General features: G+C 35.3%; 2 protein-coding genes and 1 long non-coding RNA gene across 4 annotated transcripts in view; 1 reads left to right on the top strand and 2 right to left on the bottom strand.

Moving 5' to 3' along the window:
- Positions 1–21,556, bottom strand: part of LOC147835938 (uncharacterized) — a 939,756-nt gene that overhangs the window by 599,867 nt on the left and 318,333 nt on the right. The window lies entirely within an intron of this gene.
- Positions 59–19,919, top strand: LOC137496161 (uncharacterized). Of its 2 annotated transcripts, XR_015495475.1 has the most exons (4): positions 59–150; positions 2,852–2,992; positions 3,212–4,640; positions 17,088–19,919. It is a non-coding gene; the product is annotated as an uncharacterized LOC137496161 (long non-coding RNA). The 2 variants fall into 2 exon arrangements; XR_015495474.1 differs by lacking the exon at positions 3,212–4,640.
- dbx1a (developing brain homeobox 1a) lies at positions 1,409–4,824 on the bottom strand. Its single transcript, NM_131158.1, is given in 4 exon segments — positions 1,409–2,086; positions 2,765–2,967; positions 4,188–4,289; positions 4,382–4,824. Coding segments are annotated over 4 exon segments (945 nt in total). The 5' UTR covers positions 4,731–4,824; the 3' UTR covers positions 1,409–1,795.

Below are 21,556 nucleotides of genomic sequence, written 5' to 3' on the forward strand. Positions count from 1 at the left end.
AATTCCAGAAAGAAGGTTTGGTTGTTTTTATTTATGTGTCGTCCAGTCGTTACGTCGTGACGTCTGTTGTCAACCCGGAAGACATGCTCGCCATGGTTTCTGTCCTTCAGAAACAAATAAATCGTAGTGGTTTTAAATTCAGGGAGTAAGGTCAGTGGTTATTGCTTGAATCCATCCACGTTTTGCTCTACCGCATAAACTACCGCATAAATGACCATATAGGCCTACTTCTGAAACAATGTATCAAATAATCTAAGTAGGCCGCGTGCAGCGCGCGAACGAGTTCCCGTTTAACCCATTTTATCGTAGCCTATACTCTGTTGTTGGGTAGACTGGTAACTTAAATCGCTCGTTAAAGTTGATTTTAGGTTTGATATTAATGATTAGGCCTATTTGGTGGTGTCAGATAGTAATTATAGCTTTTTAGTAACGAGTTACATTTTTCAAACAAGAAGCCTTATAGATTAAATGCTTAGTTGCTATTTTGTTTCACACCTGTAGCTAATTGAGCAATAGGCTTAATTTTAAAATGATGCATGCAAGCTAAAGCAATAAAAAGTTACCAATGTAGCCTTGATTTATTTTAGCAAATCACTCGTGCTGAAGATGTAGCTCATTTAAATTACATTTCCTAAATATGTACAAAAAATCTAATCAGTTTTGTTTGTTGATATTGTTGTCGTGCTCATAAAAACTTTATTATTATTATTATTATTATTATTATTATTATTATTATTATTATTATTACTATTATAAATGTCCCTCAGTCAAGGTGAGATCAAATTAAGGATTTGTTATGGATTTTGTTTTTTAAAGTTTAATTTTTAAAAATAAATATTATTATGTTTTTTTAGATGCTCTAAGTTTTGCAACTTATGATATTCGAAACAAATTATAGGCTAATAAGGGCTAAATAAAATATTTTCGGTATCCCCCGCTCGAACGATTTATGTATATATTCATTCTTTTTTTGTAACAGGGATTCTACTTTATTGTTTTACAATTGCATTGAAAAGGCCTGTTCAAATATCGAGGTAAAGTTTCATATTCCCACGTTCGCTCAGTCACAACTTGTGACGTGCTCCCTATATTGTTTATTATGGTACTTTAAATATTTGGTCTAAAATTACAAGTGTCTTCAAAGCAACATTAGCATCATTAAATTGACTGTGAACTATTTAATTGAATGTTGCACTTTGATAGCCATTGGCTGTTGATTTCACTGTTTAGAATTTGCAAACAATACTTTTCTGAAATTATACTAAGCAGAAAGTCAGAATGTGTGATTATAAAACTAACTTGACCTCAATTGTTTAAATTAGCCTGCTGCGTACAATATTTGCAGATCATTTATAATTATTTCATTATAATTCTATTTGTGATTATGTCGATCACTCAATGGACAACATTAAATTTACAATTTATTTGCAAACAATACAAAACATTTTCAACATATACATATGCATACAATGTGGCACGAAGGGATAAATTCGTATAAATTATACATACGTCTACAACTTTAATAAAGAATCTAAAACTCAAAATTCTTGGTATAAAATATCCATACAAAAATATTTGTACAAAATACTGTACAGTTCCCCACAAAAAGCTGTGCGACACAGCAAAATCATTTTGCGAGGTTTTTCAAATAAGTAAATATAAAGTGATGTGGAAAAGATTTTGCTACAAACACTCATTTGTACATAGAAGTGAAATTATACGCCAGTGGAACCATAACGTGGTTAAACATAACGTTGTGCTTGAAATACAGACATTATGCAGCTCATGAATTTGCTTATGAGACTGTTATTTCATCCTCTGATTCAGAAAAGTCCGAGTGTTTAAATGTAATGCTGGAATCAGTGCTGTTTGAAATTACGCGTCTGGGTGAGAGACAGAAATGCGATGGAGCGCATGCGTCGTCTTCATCTTCATCCTCGGAAGACTTTTTACCCACGTCGCTTAGGTCTGGGTGAGGGTTTGTTTTGGTTGGCAGGGTTTGCTCCCGGCAGCCTCCGGATGAAAGCAACTCCCTCTCCTTGGAGTTTCTCCATTTCATTCGCCGATTCTGGAACCAGATTTTGACCTGTGTGAAGATATATTTTGTTAGTAATTGAAGCTTAACATAGCAGAATAAAGTGCAAAGATTTTGTCTCAATCAGTAATAAATATCTGAAATGATCTGATAAATTTAGTACATGTTCAAATGTTTTCTAGAAATAATAATAATAATTTTATTATTTAATGATTATTGTATTTATTTGTTTGTTTGTTTGTTTGTCTGTTTATTTATTTATTCATTTTTTTCCCTTTCATATATTCACATGTGAATCTTTTAGTCCGAGATTTGCTGCTGTTTATTTTATGCGACTGCGAGTTTATATAATAATAATAATAATAATAATAATAATAATACAATAATAATAATAATAATTATTATTATATTTAATATAATAATTATTATTATTAATTTATTCAATTTATTAAGTTATTTATTCACTTCTTTATTTATTAATTCATTTGTTTTCCATATATTCACCGGTGAATTTTTTTTAGTCCAAGATTCGCAGCTGTTTATTTTATGCCACTGCGAGTTTATTTATTTAATAATGGTAATAATAATAATAATATACAATAATAATAGTAATAATAATAATTATTATATTTAATATAATAATTATTATTAATTTATTCACTTTATTAATTATTTTAATTATTCACTTCTTTATTTCTTTATTAATTTGTTTTCCATCCATATATTCACCTGTGAATCTTTTAGTCCGAGTTTGGCTGCAAGTTTTTTCCGGTCTGGCTTGCTGATGTATTTTTGCTTTTGGAACATTTTCTCCAGAGCTTTGCGCTGCACATCTGAAAACACAGCCCGGCGGAGCATCCCTCTTCTGGGCTTCCCTCTCGCAGCAAGAGGCCAGGAAAAAGTTCCAGGAATGGGCACGACCGATGAAGGAGCTGTTAGAAGAGACAAGTACACAAGGTAAATAACGCATTCATGGACGCATTCACAAGAGCTCCAAAGAGTTTTATTTAGTTTCGCCCAGGAGGCTAAAAGTTAACATTGCGTTACTAAGGGCAATTGGGTGTTGCTTTTCCCAGGGACAATCTGAAGTGCTGAATGATCCGGGAGAAAGAAAACTTTTCTTCATTATCGTCATGATTTTGAATTTATTCTCTTGAAATGTCTCTCCCTGTTTAGAGCGAAATGGCACGAGGTGACTAATTAGCACATGGGCCGGATCCACGCTGCATTGGTATGGTAAAAAGGCAGAGTATCCTTTTCTGCGAGCCCCCCAGTGAAGGACAGAAGAGTTAATATACCGTGAACGGTAATTGTGTAGTAATGAACTGGCTGAGAAAAGACTCCGGACAGACGGCTAAGGCCATATATTAATGCAACAAAAGGAGATTTACACTTTCAAACCGAACGCAACTGCACGCTGGAATACTGATGACCGGGGACCGCGTTTTTTGCCCCCAAATAATTTTCATTAAATGAACACGAAAGGCAATTGAGAGCGCTCAAGTTGTTTTGTTAAGGTATTCAGCGCGCGCGGTGAAAAGAGTCGTGCTCTATTATTATTTGGCGTGGATAAAAGAATGGGCTATAGACATTTAAAGGCCTCAAAGGAGCTCGTATTTTAAGGAGCCAGTGGAGAATGTAGAGCAAACCGAAGTGGGACTCGCTGGAGTTGATGTTTGGCAGCTGCAGCAGCACTTTGAAAGCTTTTTGTCGGCGATTTTGTCGATTTTTCAGATTTCGCGCTCTCTATTCTAAACGCACAGCTCTTCATATTGTTCTTTCGCAACACTTTCCACAAACACCAATCACACTCTATGTGGTCTTGTGAGAATATTGAAAGCGCTCAATGGCGCCTAATGGGCAAATTAGTGCATGACTGGTAAACGCCCCTCTGTCGCTGGTTAAAAGTCTATCTTTGGCGGGTTTGTGGGTGGTTTGCCCTGGAGGGAGCTGACCAGATTGGTCATGGTGTTGACGGCATTGTTGGCAGTCAGCAGGCCGAAATGCTCCCTCACTGTGGGAAAGACCTGCACCTATGCGCTCTAAACTCGAGGGCTTTCAGATTAAAATAGCCTCACGTTGGCAAACGATTAAGCTTTGATTAAAACTCCACCAAGTCAGACTGTACAAGCGTTTGAATGTGAATACTCACCAGGGAAGTATGAAGAACGGACGAAAGGGCAGAATGAACCATCAAAATAAGGCACAGAGAATCCTTTAGGGTGTATGCTGTGGACGGAGGGTGGAGATGTGGCTGAAAGAGAGAGAAAAAACTCAAGTTAGTGCTGCGTGTTAACGCGTAGATGTGGATTTTAGTGCAATATCAGTGCTATTTAAAACACTTACCTTTCTTTGGTGACGGTGCCAAAATGGCACTCACTCCAAACTTTAAATATGTTGGATCCTTGCTGGAGACTGGCGTTTTGGGGGAGCAAGGTCCATGCTTTTCCGTGATGCCAGGGCTAACTCTGTCCAAAATCCTGCAGTTATCCGGGATGGAAAGAGGCGTTGAATTTGGAGGAGATGCGCATGGAGAGTGCGCGGTTTGGCTCAGGAAACCGCTGGGTCTGTTGATGCGCAGAAGGTCCTCCACCAGGAAGCTCGGGTGAGCTGGAAAGGGTGAATGCAGCGATGCAGCAGGACGCATAAATGCTGAATATATAGCAGGTGGTGCAATAACACTAGGGATCATCATGGTCCCGGCTATTAAAAGATGACTTAAATGACTCCTGTTAGTATTACACAAGTCTCTCCTGCCAAGCTCTGAACTGACCGAATGACGATTTGCTTCTGGAGGTCTCCGTTTGGGAAGGGGTCCTTTATATCTAGGCCCCTGCAAGGGTCCTTTGAGGACTGACAGCCACAACAATGAGACTCAATAAAGTCCTCCGCTTGAGTCCCATTGAATGATGCCTCGGAGGTGCCTGATTGGTCCGATAGAGCAATTTATGATTGGATTAGACTTCATAAGATTTGAATGGTCAGGGCATGCCGCTTAACAAAGAAGATGCGGTCATAAATTTTGCATATCGACAAAGTGTTTATTTACAGTATAAGGGGGAACTGAATAATTATATTACTTGGCATTTAATTATTTATATATGGTTTAACCATTGTTTTCTCACTTCTCAAAGCACCATTATGAAACATTAATTGTTATTTTTATTTTAAAGACGGAGATTGCTCGAGAGACTTGAAACTTTATCCAGCAGTATGTAAAATCTAAATAACACAAGCCCATTCTCTTTAGGCTATATGCGTATTTCATATGCAGAGTTTTTATCCTGTTTTCTGCCGTTCCTTCGGCTGTCAAGATCCTCCCGATTAAACCCCCATTTAATAATCATTTATGCTTTATGCTGTATACTTCTACTGAAATCCAATCTGGGCTCTGTCACGGAGTACAGCTTTAAATGGATTTGGGTCTGAATCGCCGTGACAGATGTGTTAGATATATCCCCCGTGTTTGAAACCGGGCAAGTCTTCATTCACTTTCTCCGGGGCCTCACTTTACACACGCTCGCGAGACGTGTGCAGCTCCGTTTGAACCGTGAACTGTCACCCTCAGCTGCTCGCGCCTCGCTTTCTTTTCCCCTCACAAAGATCTCTGACACAAAACACACCGATCTCTGTTTCTATAGACGACGAGGCTTATTCTGCCAGTTTAACCGCTTGAATAAAAGTGCATATGTGATTTGAAACGCATGCGTAAAATGCGCATTTAAACTCGTATTTAACTGATATGAGAGTCTGGACACACGCAAAAGCTGAAAGCGCGTCATGTTTTAGATTCGGTATTCCAGCTAGTCGACGTAATAAAATACTAAATGAAATAAAATGCTATATTAAAAGCGCCAAATGTGAACACGTTGCGCGCTACTGGTTTAAAACTCTCTTGCTGTTTATTATAGCTCAATATTCGTTTGGTTCAGCTCCAACCTGCGTGTGTGCGAAAGTTTTAAATCTGTGGAAGTCGCTTTATCCATTTCTGAAGCAGGATTTGGGAGTTTAATGCATATCAGTATCACTACGATTATAATTAATAAATATTTTATATCCTTATTTTATGTCTTTACTACACTGTAAAACGTATGAACTATTAGTCTTGACAGCATATGTTTTAGTTCATTATAACTTAAACTAAGTTAATTAAGTTCTAACTTAATTTGATATGTTACATGAGCAGTTTTAAGTCAGTTTAACATATTATAAGTTCAATGAACTCATAAGGTGAATTTGATTCAGCTTAAAAATGTACAGCAACCAAGTTTTTTTTACAGTGCATAATGCTTTTTATTGTTATTTAAAATAATTTATTCATTAATTCAATTATTTATTTGTTTGTATTTTTGTCATTCACTTTTTTTTTTAAAGTGTTTCATGTGTTTAAGTGTTTAATAAATGTATGTTCCGCATAGTCAGTCTAATATCAAACTTTAGGAAATCCAAACACTCAGTTAAGTATAAAACTTGTGCTTTTTATTTGCACAATCATGTCTACTTCTTTTAATCAGTAGGATAACCCTGTATCTATATCCACAAAGCTAAATTTAGTTACATTTTAGTGATTTTTTTTTAGCCAAAGTATAAAACACGCATATGTGTTTACCTGAGGGCTTCCCAAACACACTATTGTACGGAAATTAAGATAAATATAATTGCTATAGACCAGTCAGATCCCAACAACAGAACCTTTAGCATTTTAAAAAGTAAATACAGACATTATTTACTCTCTTTCCAAACCAACCGTTGCTTCATGGTGCATCCAAAAAGAGTTGAGAATGTTTGAGCAAACTTTTTTTTTTTTTTTTTAAACACACAATCTGTACTGTAAATGTACGTTAAGCAAGGCAAATGAACAAAGCAAAGCCTTTTTCTCCCATTATGTTTAATTTTTTTTTATATAACTCCATATTTCTTTGCTCGGAAAATCCTTCTATTGTTGCGGACTAGCAGATGGTTAGCTGGAAACATGGCTTAGTCTCGATGACCGAAGCTAATTTCTAATAGCTGTGGAAGCTTGGCACATTTTTTTTCTTTTAGCAAAGGCTAAAAACAGCTGGTGGGATTTGATTAAACCCATTAAATGCACATTTCCAAGATATTATCCCCCTCCGGAACACCTCAACTTAAGTGCACACAGTGGAGCAGCAACAGTGCCGCCGTCTAGATTCTTTACACAGTTCCCTCATTTCACAACAATAAACTAAATAGATTAACTTGCGCATTATCTGCCGTCAGTATTGCCTAGTTAAGAGTCGGTCTGAGTAAATAAATTACACATGCATGAAGGGTTCCTTTGGGGTAGTTTTACTGGCAGGTGGTTAACGGTTTACTCCTTTTTATTAGTGAAGTTAAACCATGGCTTAGACAAACAGGAAGTCTTACCGTTTTGTTTATCGCTTTGTAATTACAAGTTCAGAAATTCAGGGTAGATCACATTGGTCATGAACGATCAGATGCAATAGCAGAGTGTTTCTGCCAAAGCATGAATGTTTTTTAGCGTTTAGAGGATTTGCGTGGGCCAGAAAATATATAGAACTGCTGACAAGCATTAAATCGATATTAACTCGGCATTTAACATAACCCTACAAAAAGCACACATCTATTGAACAAAGCCTTTAGTACGCCTGGTCTCGGTCCACCTGTTCTTTGATATGTCAGGCAGCCAACCCGCGTTTGGTCACAGCAGGGATTAAGGTTTTTTTTTCTTTGCCCTTCAGTCTTGAACCCTCCATTGCTTGTCACCGTTCGACGTGTCTGCAGGTTTAGATGAAGAAAGGACTGGGACGGCAAAGACAATTTTTCTGGGACTATTAAATTCAGATGTCCCTCCTATTTGGCTGGGTGCATAACAGGTGCTGTTATAATCCTCTTTACATGGCGTTATTGTTCTCCGGACTCAAAAACAGGAACAAGCCAGGCTATTCACTGTTCTACAGGCCAGTTTTTGAAATTTCAGTGACAGCTTAGGCCTTCTCCAAGGCAGGTCTTTTGTGCATAACTTTTGTCCATGAATGAATGCAAATTTAATTGCTTGTTGATGACAACTTGTCTCTCAGAGTTTTTTTCTTTTACATGATGCAACTTAGCATAAACCTTAGCACTGCATAAATACCAGATTTATTGGGTACATTTTTTGAGATTGAAAATGTGTATTCACAAGCTTTACGTAATGTGTGGTCAGTACAACGTGCAAAGTCAGATTTTTTTTTGCAATATTAATAAACAGTTTTGGACAAAGAACACACATTAGTAAAGTAAAAGTACAGATACCCTAAAAATACCCCTCCAGAATATTTATGAAATTCTCTTTTTAATTATCACCTTAGATTTTTGATTTACTTAAGGAATACAAGTAAAATACTCACTGATAAATGTTTATTTTGCAGGATTAATTACCTAACGTGTCATAGTCTAATAACCGCACTTAATTCATGATAATTCAAGTAAAAACATGTGAAACCACATTTACACTCTGAACTCCATTCAAATCAGTTTGTAAAATTAGTGAGTTTTTACTGAAGACTCACTCTGAATGGATCATTTGAATCAATGAGCTGTTTGCTTAAGACTCACTCAGAAGGGGTCTGTTCTTCATACTTTGCATAAATGATCTAAGATGATTTGACAGATCCTGAATTTGTTAATCTTGATAACTGATCTCTGGCTAATTTGGTTCTTCAAACAAATTTGTGAATCAGATTAAAATGTCTGGATAAAATGATCTGAGATCGCTGCGTGTGTTGGACTGATCTATCGATCCTCGAAATCATGATTAGCAATGCAACGATTGGCTGATGGCACAGCAGCGTAATGACATCATCTGATTATTATTTAATTATCCATGTGACCGAGCAAAATTACATAATCTTTGCAGTAAACCGTTTTTGTTAAATATGATACTCAATATATTTACACCTTGTTGTGGGCTGCAGGCTTGGCCCTTTCATGTGTCAAGAGCAATTTATTTAGTTTTACAGTTAGAGTGGATTTTCCTTATTATAGTAGTCATAGTAGTATTATAGTAGCCACTTTTTTAATCAGTGTAAAGAATAACTGAATGTTTACAAAAGCATTTTGATATTGGTAAAGGTGCATTTCTATTATCATACACAATATGCACTAAACCGATCTAAAAAGTTCATATCAATAAGTTTTCTCTTTGCACCACCAGGTGGCAGTCTTTGTCCTTTTATTTCGGGGTGCAGATTGCATACGTTTTATTAATATATAATAATAATAATAATAATTCCTTACATTTATATAGCGCTTTTCTGGGCACTCAAAGCGCTTTTACACAATGGGGGGGGAATCTCATCAACAACCACCTTAATATACATTTTTAACTTATATACTAATATATATATATATATATATATAATTAAAAATATTTACTATTTTACTGTATATAACTACTACTGTAAGAAAATGTCGTTACATACATACTGTACATACTTTCAGTATTATCATTACTTGAACTGACCTGATCTAATCCTGTTTATATGAATGAGCCTGCTCCTGAACAGGTTTGATCTACCAGAACTGTTGCTTTGACAACAACTCTCGGAACAGTTTTGAAGAACCTGAATCGTGTCAAATCGTCAATATCCAAATCCATCTAACCGAGTAGAAACTTACTCTGAACGGATCACTTGAATAAATTAATCATTACTGAACACCCACTCGGAATGGATCATTTGAATCAGTGAGCTGTTTGCTGGAGACGCACTTTGAATGAGTAACTTGAATAAGTGATTCAATGCTGGAGACTCACTCTGAACGGATCACTTGAATCAGTAAGTCATTACTGCAGATTCACTCTGAATGGATCATTTGAATCAGTGATTTGTTTGCTGTAGACTCAATTTAATTCAATTCAGCTTTATTTGTATAGCGCTTTTACAATGTAGATTGTGTCAAAGCAGCTTCACATAAATGGTCATAGTAACTAGAACAGTGTGGTTCAGGTTTTAGTGTTTAAGTTCAGTTCAGTTCAGTTTAGCTCAGTTCAGTGTGATTTAATCATTACTGAGAGTTCAAACACTGAAGAGCCAATTCATCGATGCGTAGCTCTACCAATCCTGAACCATGCGAGGCAGTGGCGACAGCGGAGAGGGAAAAAAACTTCACCTGATGGGAGTGAAGAAAAAAAACCTTGAGGGAACCAGACTCAGTTGGGCACGACCATTTTAATTTCTCCGCTGGCCAAAAGTCTTGTGCAGAGCTTCATTCGCCGTGGTTAAGGCTGGAAGATGGCCTCAGCGAAGACTCGTCTGTCCCTGGGACTCACTCTGAACAGTTCACTTGAATCAGTGAATTATTGCTGAAGACTCACTCTGAACAGATCACTTGAATCAGTGAATCATTACTGATGACTCACTCTGAATGGATCATTTGAATCAGTGAGTTGTTTGCTGAAGACTCACTCTGAACAGTTCACTAGAATCAGTGAATTATTGCTAGACTCTGAACGGATCAGTTAAATAAGTGAGTTGTTTGCTCAAGAGTCACTCTGAAATTGTCACTTGAATCTGTGAATTATGTTTGGAGACTCTAAACGGACCACTTGAAAAAATAAATCATTACTGAATTATCACTCTGAATTGATCCTTTAAATCAATAAGTTGTTTGCTGAAGACTCACTCTGGAACAGTACACTTGAATCAGTGAAAAATTATTGCAGACTCACTCTGAATGGATTATTTGAATAAGTGAGTAATTTTTGGAGACTCACTCTGAATGGATCATTTGAATCAGTGAGTTGTTTGCTTAAGACTCACTCTGAACAGTTCACTTGGATCAGTGTGTCATTATTGCAGACTCACTCTGAATTGATCATTTAAATCAACGAGTTGTTTGCTTAAGACTCACTCTGAACAGTTCACTTGAATCAGTGAGTTATTATTGCAGACTTACTCTAAATTGATCAATTGAATCAGTGAGTAGTTGGCTGAACACTCACTTTGAACAGTTCACTTGAATACGTGAATTAATGCGGGAGACTCACCCTGAACGAATCCATTGAATCAGTGAGTTGTTACTGCAGACCCACTCTGCATGGATCATTTGGATAAGTGAGTTGTTTGCTGAAGACTTACTCTGAACAGGTCACTTGAATCAGTGAATTATTGCTGAAGACTCACTCAGATTGGATCACTTGAATCAAAGAGTTGTTAACTCGTTCACTGATGTCAGTCAAGTTCACAAATTAATGGTTCAGTGCAATTTGTAATCTAAACAAACAGGTTAACTGATCAAATTCAAGTTTTTCACGAATTAAACAATATTTCAATGTACTTAAGTACAGTAGTGAAGGAAAGATATTTGATTACTGTCCACCACTGTTAATAAATAGACTTATTTAAATTCAGAAATTGATATTTAAAGTACATTGTACATTTGAGGTTTTACAAGATCATTTCACAAACATTTTTCTACCTACCCTCCTAGCTGTCTTTAACCAGTTTTCAGCACATTAAAAATGTCAAAACCTAAACTTATCTTCTCAAACTGTATAATATGCATAAATTACTACACTTTTCATGCATAAACTCAAAAAGAGGTTAAAATGCGCTATTATTCTGTCTTGCTTAACATTTCTTCGTAATTCAAAAATTTCTTAAGAAATCTCTACAGGTCTGTATACTGTTTTTTTTTCAGTGTAGCACCCTAGCAGAATAGCCTAAAGGATTAGTTACTAAATAGAGTCTGATTTTAGCTGCATTTGCCAAAAGCATTTCACACATCTCAAACAGTTTCTGGTTTTAACTTGTGATCTGCACCCAATAGGTGGTAATGTTTGTATGGAAGAGGCCCTGGAGAAATGGAAAGTCTTTCATGGGCCGGTGACAGAGGGACTCCAGCTCCTGTTGCCAGCTCTACACTGACACGTTTCTCTGTGCGTAATCGGATTTTAAGCGAGTGTGGGTGCTTATGTCAGTCTGTGTTTTGTCACAGCCTTAGAGCCCTGGCTGGCCACAGCGCCTTAATCTCCCCTGCTTTACCTTCTAGAGGAAAAAAATCCCAGAAAGCCTCATTTAATTCACATATAATTCTCACTGAAGCGCTTTGATGCATTAGCATAACAGCAGGAAAGCGTTGCCTTTTCTATGATGTTTTATATAATGTGTGCTTGACTGTAACTTTTGTTCTTTCTTTCCTTCTGTCTGTCTGTTTGTCTATCTCTCGTTGTCTGTCTATCGTTCTATCTGACTATTCATCTATCGCTCTATCGTTTGTTCTATGATCGTTCTATCAATCATTCTATTGATCGTTCTATTGATCTTTCTATTGTTTGTTATATTGATAGTTTTTATTGATTGTTCTATGGATCGTTCTGTCGTTTGTTCTATCGATTGTTCTATCATTTGTTCTATTGATCGATCATTCTATCGTTTGTTCTATTAAGTGTTCCATTGAGAGTTCTCTCGATTGTTCAGTCGTTTGTTCTATTGATCTTTCTATCAATCGGTCTATCATTTGTTCTATAGATCGTTTTATCAATCGTTCTATTGATTGTTCTATTGATCATTCTATCGATCGTTCTATCATTTGTTCTACTGATTGTTCTATCGATCATTCTATTGATCGTTCTATTGAGTTTTATCGATCGTTCTGTCGTTTGTTCTATTAATTTTTCTATCGATTATTCTATCGATCGTTCTATTGAGAGTTTTATAGATCGTTCTGTCGTTTGTTCTATTAATTGTTCTTTCAATCATTCTGTTGTTTGTTCTATGGATCGTTCTATTGTTTGTTCTATTGATTGTTCTATCGATCGTTCTATTATTTGTTCTATTGATCGTTCTATCAATCGTTCTATTGATTGTACAATCATTTGTTCTATTGATCATTCTATCGATTGTTCTATCATTTGTTCTATTAATTGTTCTATCAATCATTCTATCGATCGTTCTATTGAGAGTTTTATCGACCGTTCTGTCATTTGTTCTATTAATTGTTCTATCAATCATTCTATCGTTTGTTCTATGGATCGTTTTATCATTTGTTCTATCAATCATTCTATCGTTTGTTCTATTGATTGTTTTATTGTTTGTTCTATTGATCGTTCTATCGATCGTTCTATTGTTTGGTCTTGATCGTTCTATTGATCTTTCTATCGATCATTTTATTGACTGTTCTATCGATTAATCTTTTGAACGTTCTATCAGTCATTCTTTCGTTTGTCCTATTGATCGTTCTATTGATCATTCTATTGATCATTCTATTGATCTTTCTATTGATCGTTCTATTGTTTGTAATATATTGATTGTTCTATCGTTGTTCTATTGATCATTCTATTGATCATTCTATTGATCGCTCTATTGATTGTTCTATCGATAATTTTATTGATTTTTCTATCGATTGCTCTATTGATCGTTTTATCAATCATTTATTGTTTGTTCTACTGATTGTTCTACAGATCGTTCTTTTAATCAATATCTATCTATCTATCTATCTATCTATCTATCTATCTATCTATCTATCTATCTATCTATCTGTCTGTCTGTCTGTCTGTCTGTCTGTCTGTCTGTCTGTCTGTCTGTCTGTCTGTCTGTCTGTCTGTCTGTCTGTCTGTCTGTCTGTCTGTCTGTCTGTCTGTCTGTCTGTCTGTCTGTCTGTCTGTCTGTCTGTCTATCTATCTAATTTTTCTATCTGTCTGTCTATTGTTCTATCTATCTGACTGTCCATCTAGCTATCCATCTATCTATCATTCTATCATTTGTTCTATCGTTCATTCTATCATTTATTTTATTGATGGTTCTATTGATTGGTCTAACATTCATTCTATTGATTGTTCTATGTGTCTGTCTATCTATTTATCTATTTTCTATTTGTCTGTTTATTGTTCTGTCTATCTGACTATCCATCTATCTATCATTTTATTGATTGTTTTATCGGTTGTTTTATTGTTTGTTTTATCGATTGATTTATCGTTCTAGCGTTATATCTATTTATTGTTCCATCTGTCTGTCTGTCTATTTGTTGTTCTATCTATGTGTCTGTCTATTGTTCCATCTATCTGACTATCCGTCTTTCTATTGCTCTATCATTTGTACTATTGATCGTTTTATCTTTCATTCTAATGATCGGTCTATCATTCCTTTTATCAATCTATCATTATATCAACCTTTTGTTCTATCATTATATCAATATTTTTATCATTCTGTCTATTATTCTGTTTGTCTGTCCATCATTTTATCTATCTTTCATTCTGTCTATTGTCCACCCATCCGTGCATCCATCCTACATTTGGTAAATTAAATGTAAACTTTAGATAATTTTATTCATTTTCAACAGAGCATGTTCTACTCGTAATGACACCTCAAAAGCAGAAAAGCACAACATAAAAAAATTCAGAATAGATGAGGATATGAACCCTTGAACCAGGATATAGGCAATTTTAGGTTAAAAGCTGTGAGCCGTAATGAACCCTGTGGTCATCGCTCTGAATTAGACTCACAGGCAGGTACTTTCAGTCAGGCAAACGGTACTAATGAGCCCTGACTGACTTTGCGCTCGGGCACAGCAGTGAGCAGCCCCCTGATGACAGGACCCCTCAGTGTGACCAAAGCTCTGCCTGCCTTAAAGCGCAACAGTCATTCATGTTCATCAAACTGGTCATGTGCACTGACATAAGTGTGTATTGACTGATCGTGTTACGTATCTCTTTGGTCACTGGCCTAAATGATTCAAAGGTTACAAAGGCGCCACTGAGAATTAACTTTTTTATTGATCTTCAATTTTAAATATACAGCTATTGAAGAATTGAGATGCCTCTCTGGATTTATTAAAGGGAAAACTCGGTAAAAAACTGAAAAAATCTGTCATTAATTACTTTTTTTTTTTTTGAACACAAAAGAAGTTGCTGAAAACCGGTAACCACTGACTTCCACAGTATTTGTTTTGTTATGTAAGTCAATGGTTACTGGTTTCTAAAATTTTTAAAATTATGTAATTTTGTGTTCAACAGAAAAAAATAAACTTATAAAGGTTTGGAACCCCTTGAGAAAGTAAATTGTGGGTAAAATTTTATTTTCGGGTGAATTTTAATACCCCTTTGGGGTAAAATGTTACTATATGATTTATTCTATAACATTCTGATAACATTCATTCATTCATTCATTTTCTTTTCGGCTTAGTCGCTTTATTAATCCAGGCTCGCCACAGCGGAATGAACTACCAACTTATCCAGCATATGTTTTACGCAGTGGATGCCCTTTCAGCTGCAACCCATCTCTGGGAAACATCCAAACACAATATTCACACTCATACACTAAGGACAATTTAGCCTACCCATTTCACAACATGTCTTTGGACTGTGGGGGAAACCGGAGCACCTGGAGGAAACAGGGAGAACAACTCCAGACAGAAACGCCAACTGACCCAGCTGAGGCTCGAACCAGTGATCCTCTTGCTGTGAGGCATCAGCACTACCTACTACCTACCTATCATCATTAGTTTACATAAAAGTTAAATAGTTAAACCTGTCTCGTTTGCCCAGTTAGCGCGGTTTGTTCGGCATATGTGAATCCAGCAATCGCACTTAGATCCGCGCCAAATCAATTGGTCCGGGATCGTCTGAATGAGGTGGTCTCGGCTCGATTGAAACGAACTCTGGAGCGGATCAATTGTAGTGAGAAAGCGATGTGATCCGAGCCCGGCTATATCACAGTGCATCATGGATATGTAATAGGCATACGGCCATATGAAAAGAGAATTATGAGTATAGGGCGAGATGTCATTCCTACCGTTGAATGTGCTTTTCATATTAAATTCGAAAATGAAAGCATGCTGAAATAATAACGAGAGCCGTTAATAACATTGACCGAACTGCAGTCTAACCAAGGGTCTGTTTGAGAGAGTCTTACCTCTGATTTATATCTGGTGACGTTGTTTGTATGGCATCACCATTCAATATTAAAGCGCAGCTTTCCGCTTATAATGTCTCATTGCTCATCGTCATAAAATAAAATAAGGATGCATGACAGCTGAGCGGGGACTCTGCAAAAAAAACCATATAACTCTGACTAATGTGAGGAGAGTTTACTCACACATGACTTGTTTTAGCTCTTTTGGTCCATTTCGAAACTTTGCCATTTGAAAGCGAACCGCACCAAGAGCAAAGAGCAGCACTAACAATTTTAATCCATGTTTTGGAACAAATGAATCGATTCACAGGTGTGAAAGCACCCTCACATTATATCGTATATCAGACAGTGTAGGTCACTGATTTTTAAAGAAATCAGACCATAAACGTGGCAATTTTATAATGGAAAGACAGTTCACCAGAAACCCTGAGGCTGGCTGGCTGAAATGAAAAGTCCATGTGCATATACCCCATTTCTTTTAAGTTGTTGTAGACTACTAGGGATCTTCCAGCAGTATGACATTACTCTAAACTGTTGTTGTATTTAAACACATGTGGCAATTTTGATATTAGTGCGTTTATAAAAGTCTGCATGAACCAGAAGTTGTGAGATACTTTTGTTTCAGTATGTTGATGTACTTCCAACTGAAATAAAAAATTGAGCAGGGGGCGGGGCTTTCTTTTTTAACACCATTTCCTCATGAAAACTAATGGTAAGGGGGTGTGATTAAGAATATTGTCGCTGAAACGATCAAACCGACATCAAACTAACAGGAAGCAAATGGTCAGACTTTGAAGATCACTAAAACATTTTTTCAGCATATTAACTTTTCAAAAAGTTAACAAATGAACAATGTGCACTAGCAAAATAAACATCGTAAATTTAGACTTTATACAAACTTAATTAGCACTTCAGATGAACAATATATTTAATTCAAAACTAAGGCCATCTGGCTCTATAGACAATTATTGAATTAATATGTGTTTGTTATTGAAACCCCCTTTTTTGTTTGTTTTACCAGCCTTTTCTTGTGTATATTTGCTTTTTTAACAGCTCCATTTCCATTTAGTTTTTATTTCAGGTAGTTTTACAACTTGATTTTGTCACAGTTTGTTTAAATAGTCATTGGAGTTGCAAGATGTCAATGCTGTTTTTTTTATCTCTTTTTTTTCCTTCAGATCAACATGTGTCCTTTCTCTAGACCTCAGCTCACCCCAAATACTTTCCCATTGACATCTCTAAGCACACAGGGAAGGAGATTTCATGGAGACTGAAATGAACAGACGTTTGGAAGCAAAAGAGAGACAGGCAAGCTGATTGTTGGGTCACAGTTCTGTCTGGGAGGCAAGCTTAGTTAACTTTATGAGCTGTGACCAATGTTCTCATTGAAGCAGCCAGAGTACTGATCAAATCACTTGCTAGAAACATTATAGTGTTTATCAGAGCTATGCATAAAACATTTCTTCATGTTAAACTACACAGCACGACTTTTGGCAAGACAATACAGTAGCAATCCACATTTTATTTGAAGTAAAAATAATGCACACTGTAATTAATATGTATAATTTAGAATTTACACAATATGTATAATATGAACATTATACTTTATTGGGGATTGTACTTTTAAATGATAAACAGAAATGACGTTTCTAATTTGTCATTTTACCAAATCATAATCCAAGATCTTAACATTAAGTTTTTTTAAATGTTTTGGAATTATAGGTGGGCATAGATTAATATTTAAAATCTAGATTAATCTCACTCTAATCTTGGAATTAATCTAGATTAATCTAGATTAAAATGGCTCATTTGAATACTGCCGAAGGCATTCAGGATATGTGTGCTACCCAAATAATTACTAAAAGTAAGTCTTTGAGAACCGGTTTCTCAAGCCAGGTGGCGCATTAGACCAGGGCTTCATCTCCTGTTTACGAAATGCATCACAAACTGCTTGAGAAACTGTTCTATTATGATAATGAAAATAAATGATGTTAAATAAGATGTACTTGGTTTACTAACTGTTATTTATTTAAACATGAATTTTGAACTGTAGGCCTACATAAGCTCGAAACAGTGATTGTTGGTCATCTTAATCCGACTAAAGTCATAACTGAACTAAACAGAAATGGAATTAAGATATGTGGAGTATGCATATATTAGTGGCATTATTGAAATAAACACCGCAATCAAACTATTACTGCCATGTAGGACTTTTCGCCATATTGTCCAACAAGATCCATACACGCGGCTGTCACTAAAGGACCACACAGACGCACACATACACACACATACACACCCACAACCACATACATCGCGAAATGTGAAAGTTTTTTTTCTTTTTTTTTGCTGTGCATTATTAAATTCCATAACACTCTCACCAGTTCTTACTCCATATTTGCGTCTAATACCCTAGTCTGTCACGGGGCCATGAATGAAATGTTCATGAGTGAATGTGAAACTGCCGAACTGCACTTAAAGTGACCCACAATTACAGGAAACTCTTACATGAAAGCACTTCAAGTAAACACCTTAATTATATTATTGTCTATTAAGGCGAATAACTAGACTACAGTCTACAGATGTCCATGTAAGCGTAGTCAGTATGTCTTTGAAGTAAAGGAAAGATCCAGAAAGGGCATCCTGCTGATTTGATTCAAAAGGTCACTTTTTTGTCAGACGCGCAGGTATACATCTGCGCTAAAATATCAAGGTGAAAGTCATCAAACCTTGCACAGAACAGACCCAGCTCCCAGCCCCACTTTGAGAAGAGATTAACGGCGATAATTTTTTTTCGCGTGATAAGAGTCTCGCGTTATTGACTCTGGACACCGCAGCACATTATGCCGATAATGGCCCTTCACTAATTGAAATATCTATCTATCTATCTGTCTATCTATCTATCTATCTATCTATCTATCTATCTATCTATCTATCTATCTATCTATCTATCTATCTATCTATCTATCTATCTATCTATCTATCTATCTATCTATCTATCTATCTATCTATCTATCTATCTATCTATCTATAAACGTTAAATGATTTTTTGGAGTGGTTGTTAGTTGGTTGGTAAGTTAAATTTAATTTTAATCATAAATCCAAGTTGGACCCTCCAAATATATTCTGTTGAATAAAAAATTATTAGCTAAATGATTTTATTATATTATTAAATATTAGCTACATATTTTTTAAGTTCTGTGTAATGGTGAGAAGATTTTTCCCCACCTATTTTTAAACATAATAGTCGTAATTGCCACAAAGACAACACATAATACTTTATTAGTTATTTTGCTAGATACTATACTTTTCAGTTTAAAATACAATTTAATGGCTTAACTAGGTTAATTAGGTAAGTTAGTTTAATTACAGTAGGTCATTGGACAATAGTGGTTTGTTCTGTAGCTAAATGAAAAAAAATTAAGGGGCTGAAAATATTCACCTGAAAAAAAGATTAAAAAATGATAATAAAAACGATAAATGATAAAAGAAAAATGAAAAAAACTGCTTATATTCCAGTTAAACTAAAGTAAAAGTAATATAATAGCAAACACTGTGAACAGTTTCTTACTCTGTTAAAGGTGCTGTATGTAAGTTTTTGACTCTTCTAAAGAATAAAAATACCATAATATGTTTGCAGATATTTAAGAAACATGCTAAGTGAACATATAGTACTTGTTTATCTCAAAAGCAATGCTGAAGTCAGATATTCTGCTTTGAAAATGCGTGTTGCGTGCCGCAATTGCTGTCTTTGTTTTTGTCATTTTAACCGGCCCACTGCCAGCTTAGCCAATTATGTTTCAGCACCCCGGTGCCTTGCTGGAAAACATCATATTTCATTCATTCATAAAAAAAAAACATTATTTTTATTATTTTTTTTTTAATAACAAAATTACAATAAGGCAAAATTTGATTAACAACTTTCATCTTCATTTATAGAACAGAGCACAAATAATAATCACATTATTAATATAATAACACAAATAAATACACCTAAACCATAGAATACACACAAACACAATTAAAATAAAGAGAAAAACAAACAAACATTCGGTTCTGCTAAATAAACATTCAAAAAATAAATGTGCAGTCATTTTAATGTCAACCTCACAGAACATACAATTGTTGTTATCAAAATTAAATCTATGTCTAAGAAACTCTGAAGATGGGTAAATATTGAATATTTTAAAACATACCTTTTTAGCTTTGGGAGGTATAGGGGAGGAAAGGAACATTGTTCTTAATTCGAGAATAGAGCTCTTGGAAAAAAATATATATTTCTACTTGCTTGTATAGGAAATTTTTCTTTTGTTAATATTGATCTTATTATTTTATTAGGTATTTCACTCTGAATAAAATATTGTCCATTTATCAACAAATAAGGCAGTGTGTCATTTATTTTGGTAACCACATTTATAACCATCATTAGAAATGCCTTCAGGATAGATTTCAATACCATATTGTGTTCATATGATCACATTCAAAGTTATATTTTCACAGAAAGTTCTATGACTGAGAACCTCACCCTCTTTGTCTATTAGATATGCAACCAACCAATACCTCTCTCCCACAAATCTTTATTAAAAAAAAAAGATTTGTTTCTAAATAAAATGTACCTATTGTATTTGCAGTGATTAGCAATTTGACTGTTTTCACCAGACAAAACGTGACAGAAATTTAAATACAGCCATTTAGAAGCACAGAATAGTGCACTTACTGCACTCCAACCAAATGGAAATGTTTATCATCTAATTAATACATATTAAACCTCTTTAACTATATTAAATGTACATGCTAAATCAGTGATATGTGTTGGCTTGCATTATTTCACTGTTCTAAAGTTCAATTTCAAATGGTTTATTTTATTTTCAGGTACTGACGTGAACTTTCTGCTGCTGCTTTTAGTAGTATGGCAATAAATGTCATGTAAAATGACACATTGTTAGCATTTTACACTGGATAAAGCACATGAGGTGTAGTTGAGGTGATCATTGTTTTCTGTTGTTCACCTGTGAGAAATAGAAGCCGATTCTAATATATCAATTCCAGGTGTTGGTTAGAACAAAAACTCCTTTTAATATGGAAAATATTGCTTCTGTTGCGTGCCGTTGCTGTAATTTAGAACACGATTTAAGACAGACTCGCTTCTCAATCTGGCAACCTGCGCTTGTGTTTAGATCTAGCAATGTAATACCTAGTTCAACCGCTGGGTGTCAAACTTACATACTGCACCTTTAAATATAAATTGAAAAATATTTTAAAAAGTAATATTTTTGCTAATAATTTTGCCTTCAAATGTCATGTCATCACTAGTAACAACACCATAAACACAAATATCGCCATAAAAAGGAAATCAGCATAAATTATTAAAATCTAATTAGTATAAAAACTCAAATAATTGAGCATGCAAGCTTGTGCTAAGAAAATATTCTTATAATATGATAACTGCAAAATAAAAATGCTCCAAGTTTACAAAGTTGACAAAGGCGGTGTGTGTAGCGTGTGAGCGTAACCGGTTGTTTTTGTGTGGCAGCATTCATCTCCACTGAGAGGCTGTTCTCAATCCTTTCGGTAAATGTGTGAGAACACGCAATGGCCTCAGACGCATTAGAGAATAATTACACTTGCGCTCTGATGCACTGCCATTCAG

Source organism: Danio rerio, chromosome 7 (genome assembly GCF_052040795.2).
Source record: "Danio rerio strain M-AB ecotype USA chromosome 7, GRCz13ab, whole genome shotgun sequence".
NCBI lineage: Eukaryota > Metazoa > Chordata > Actinopteri > Cypriniformes > Danionidae > Danio > Danio rerio.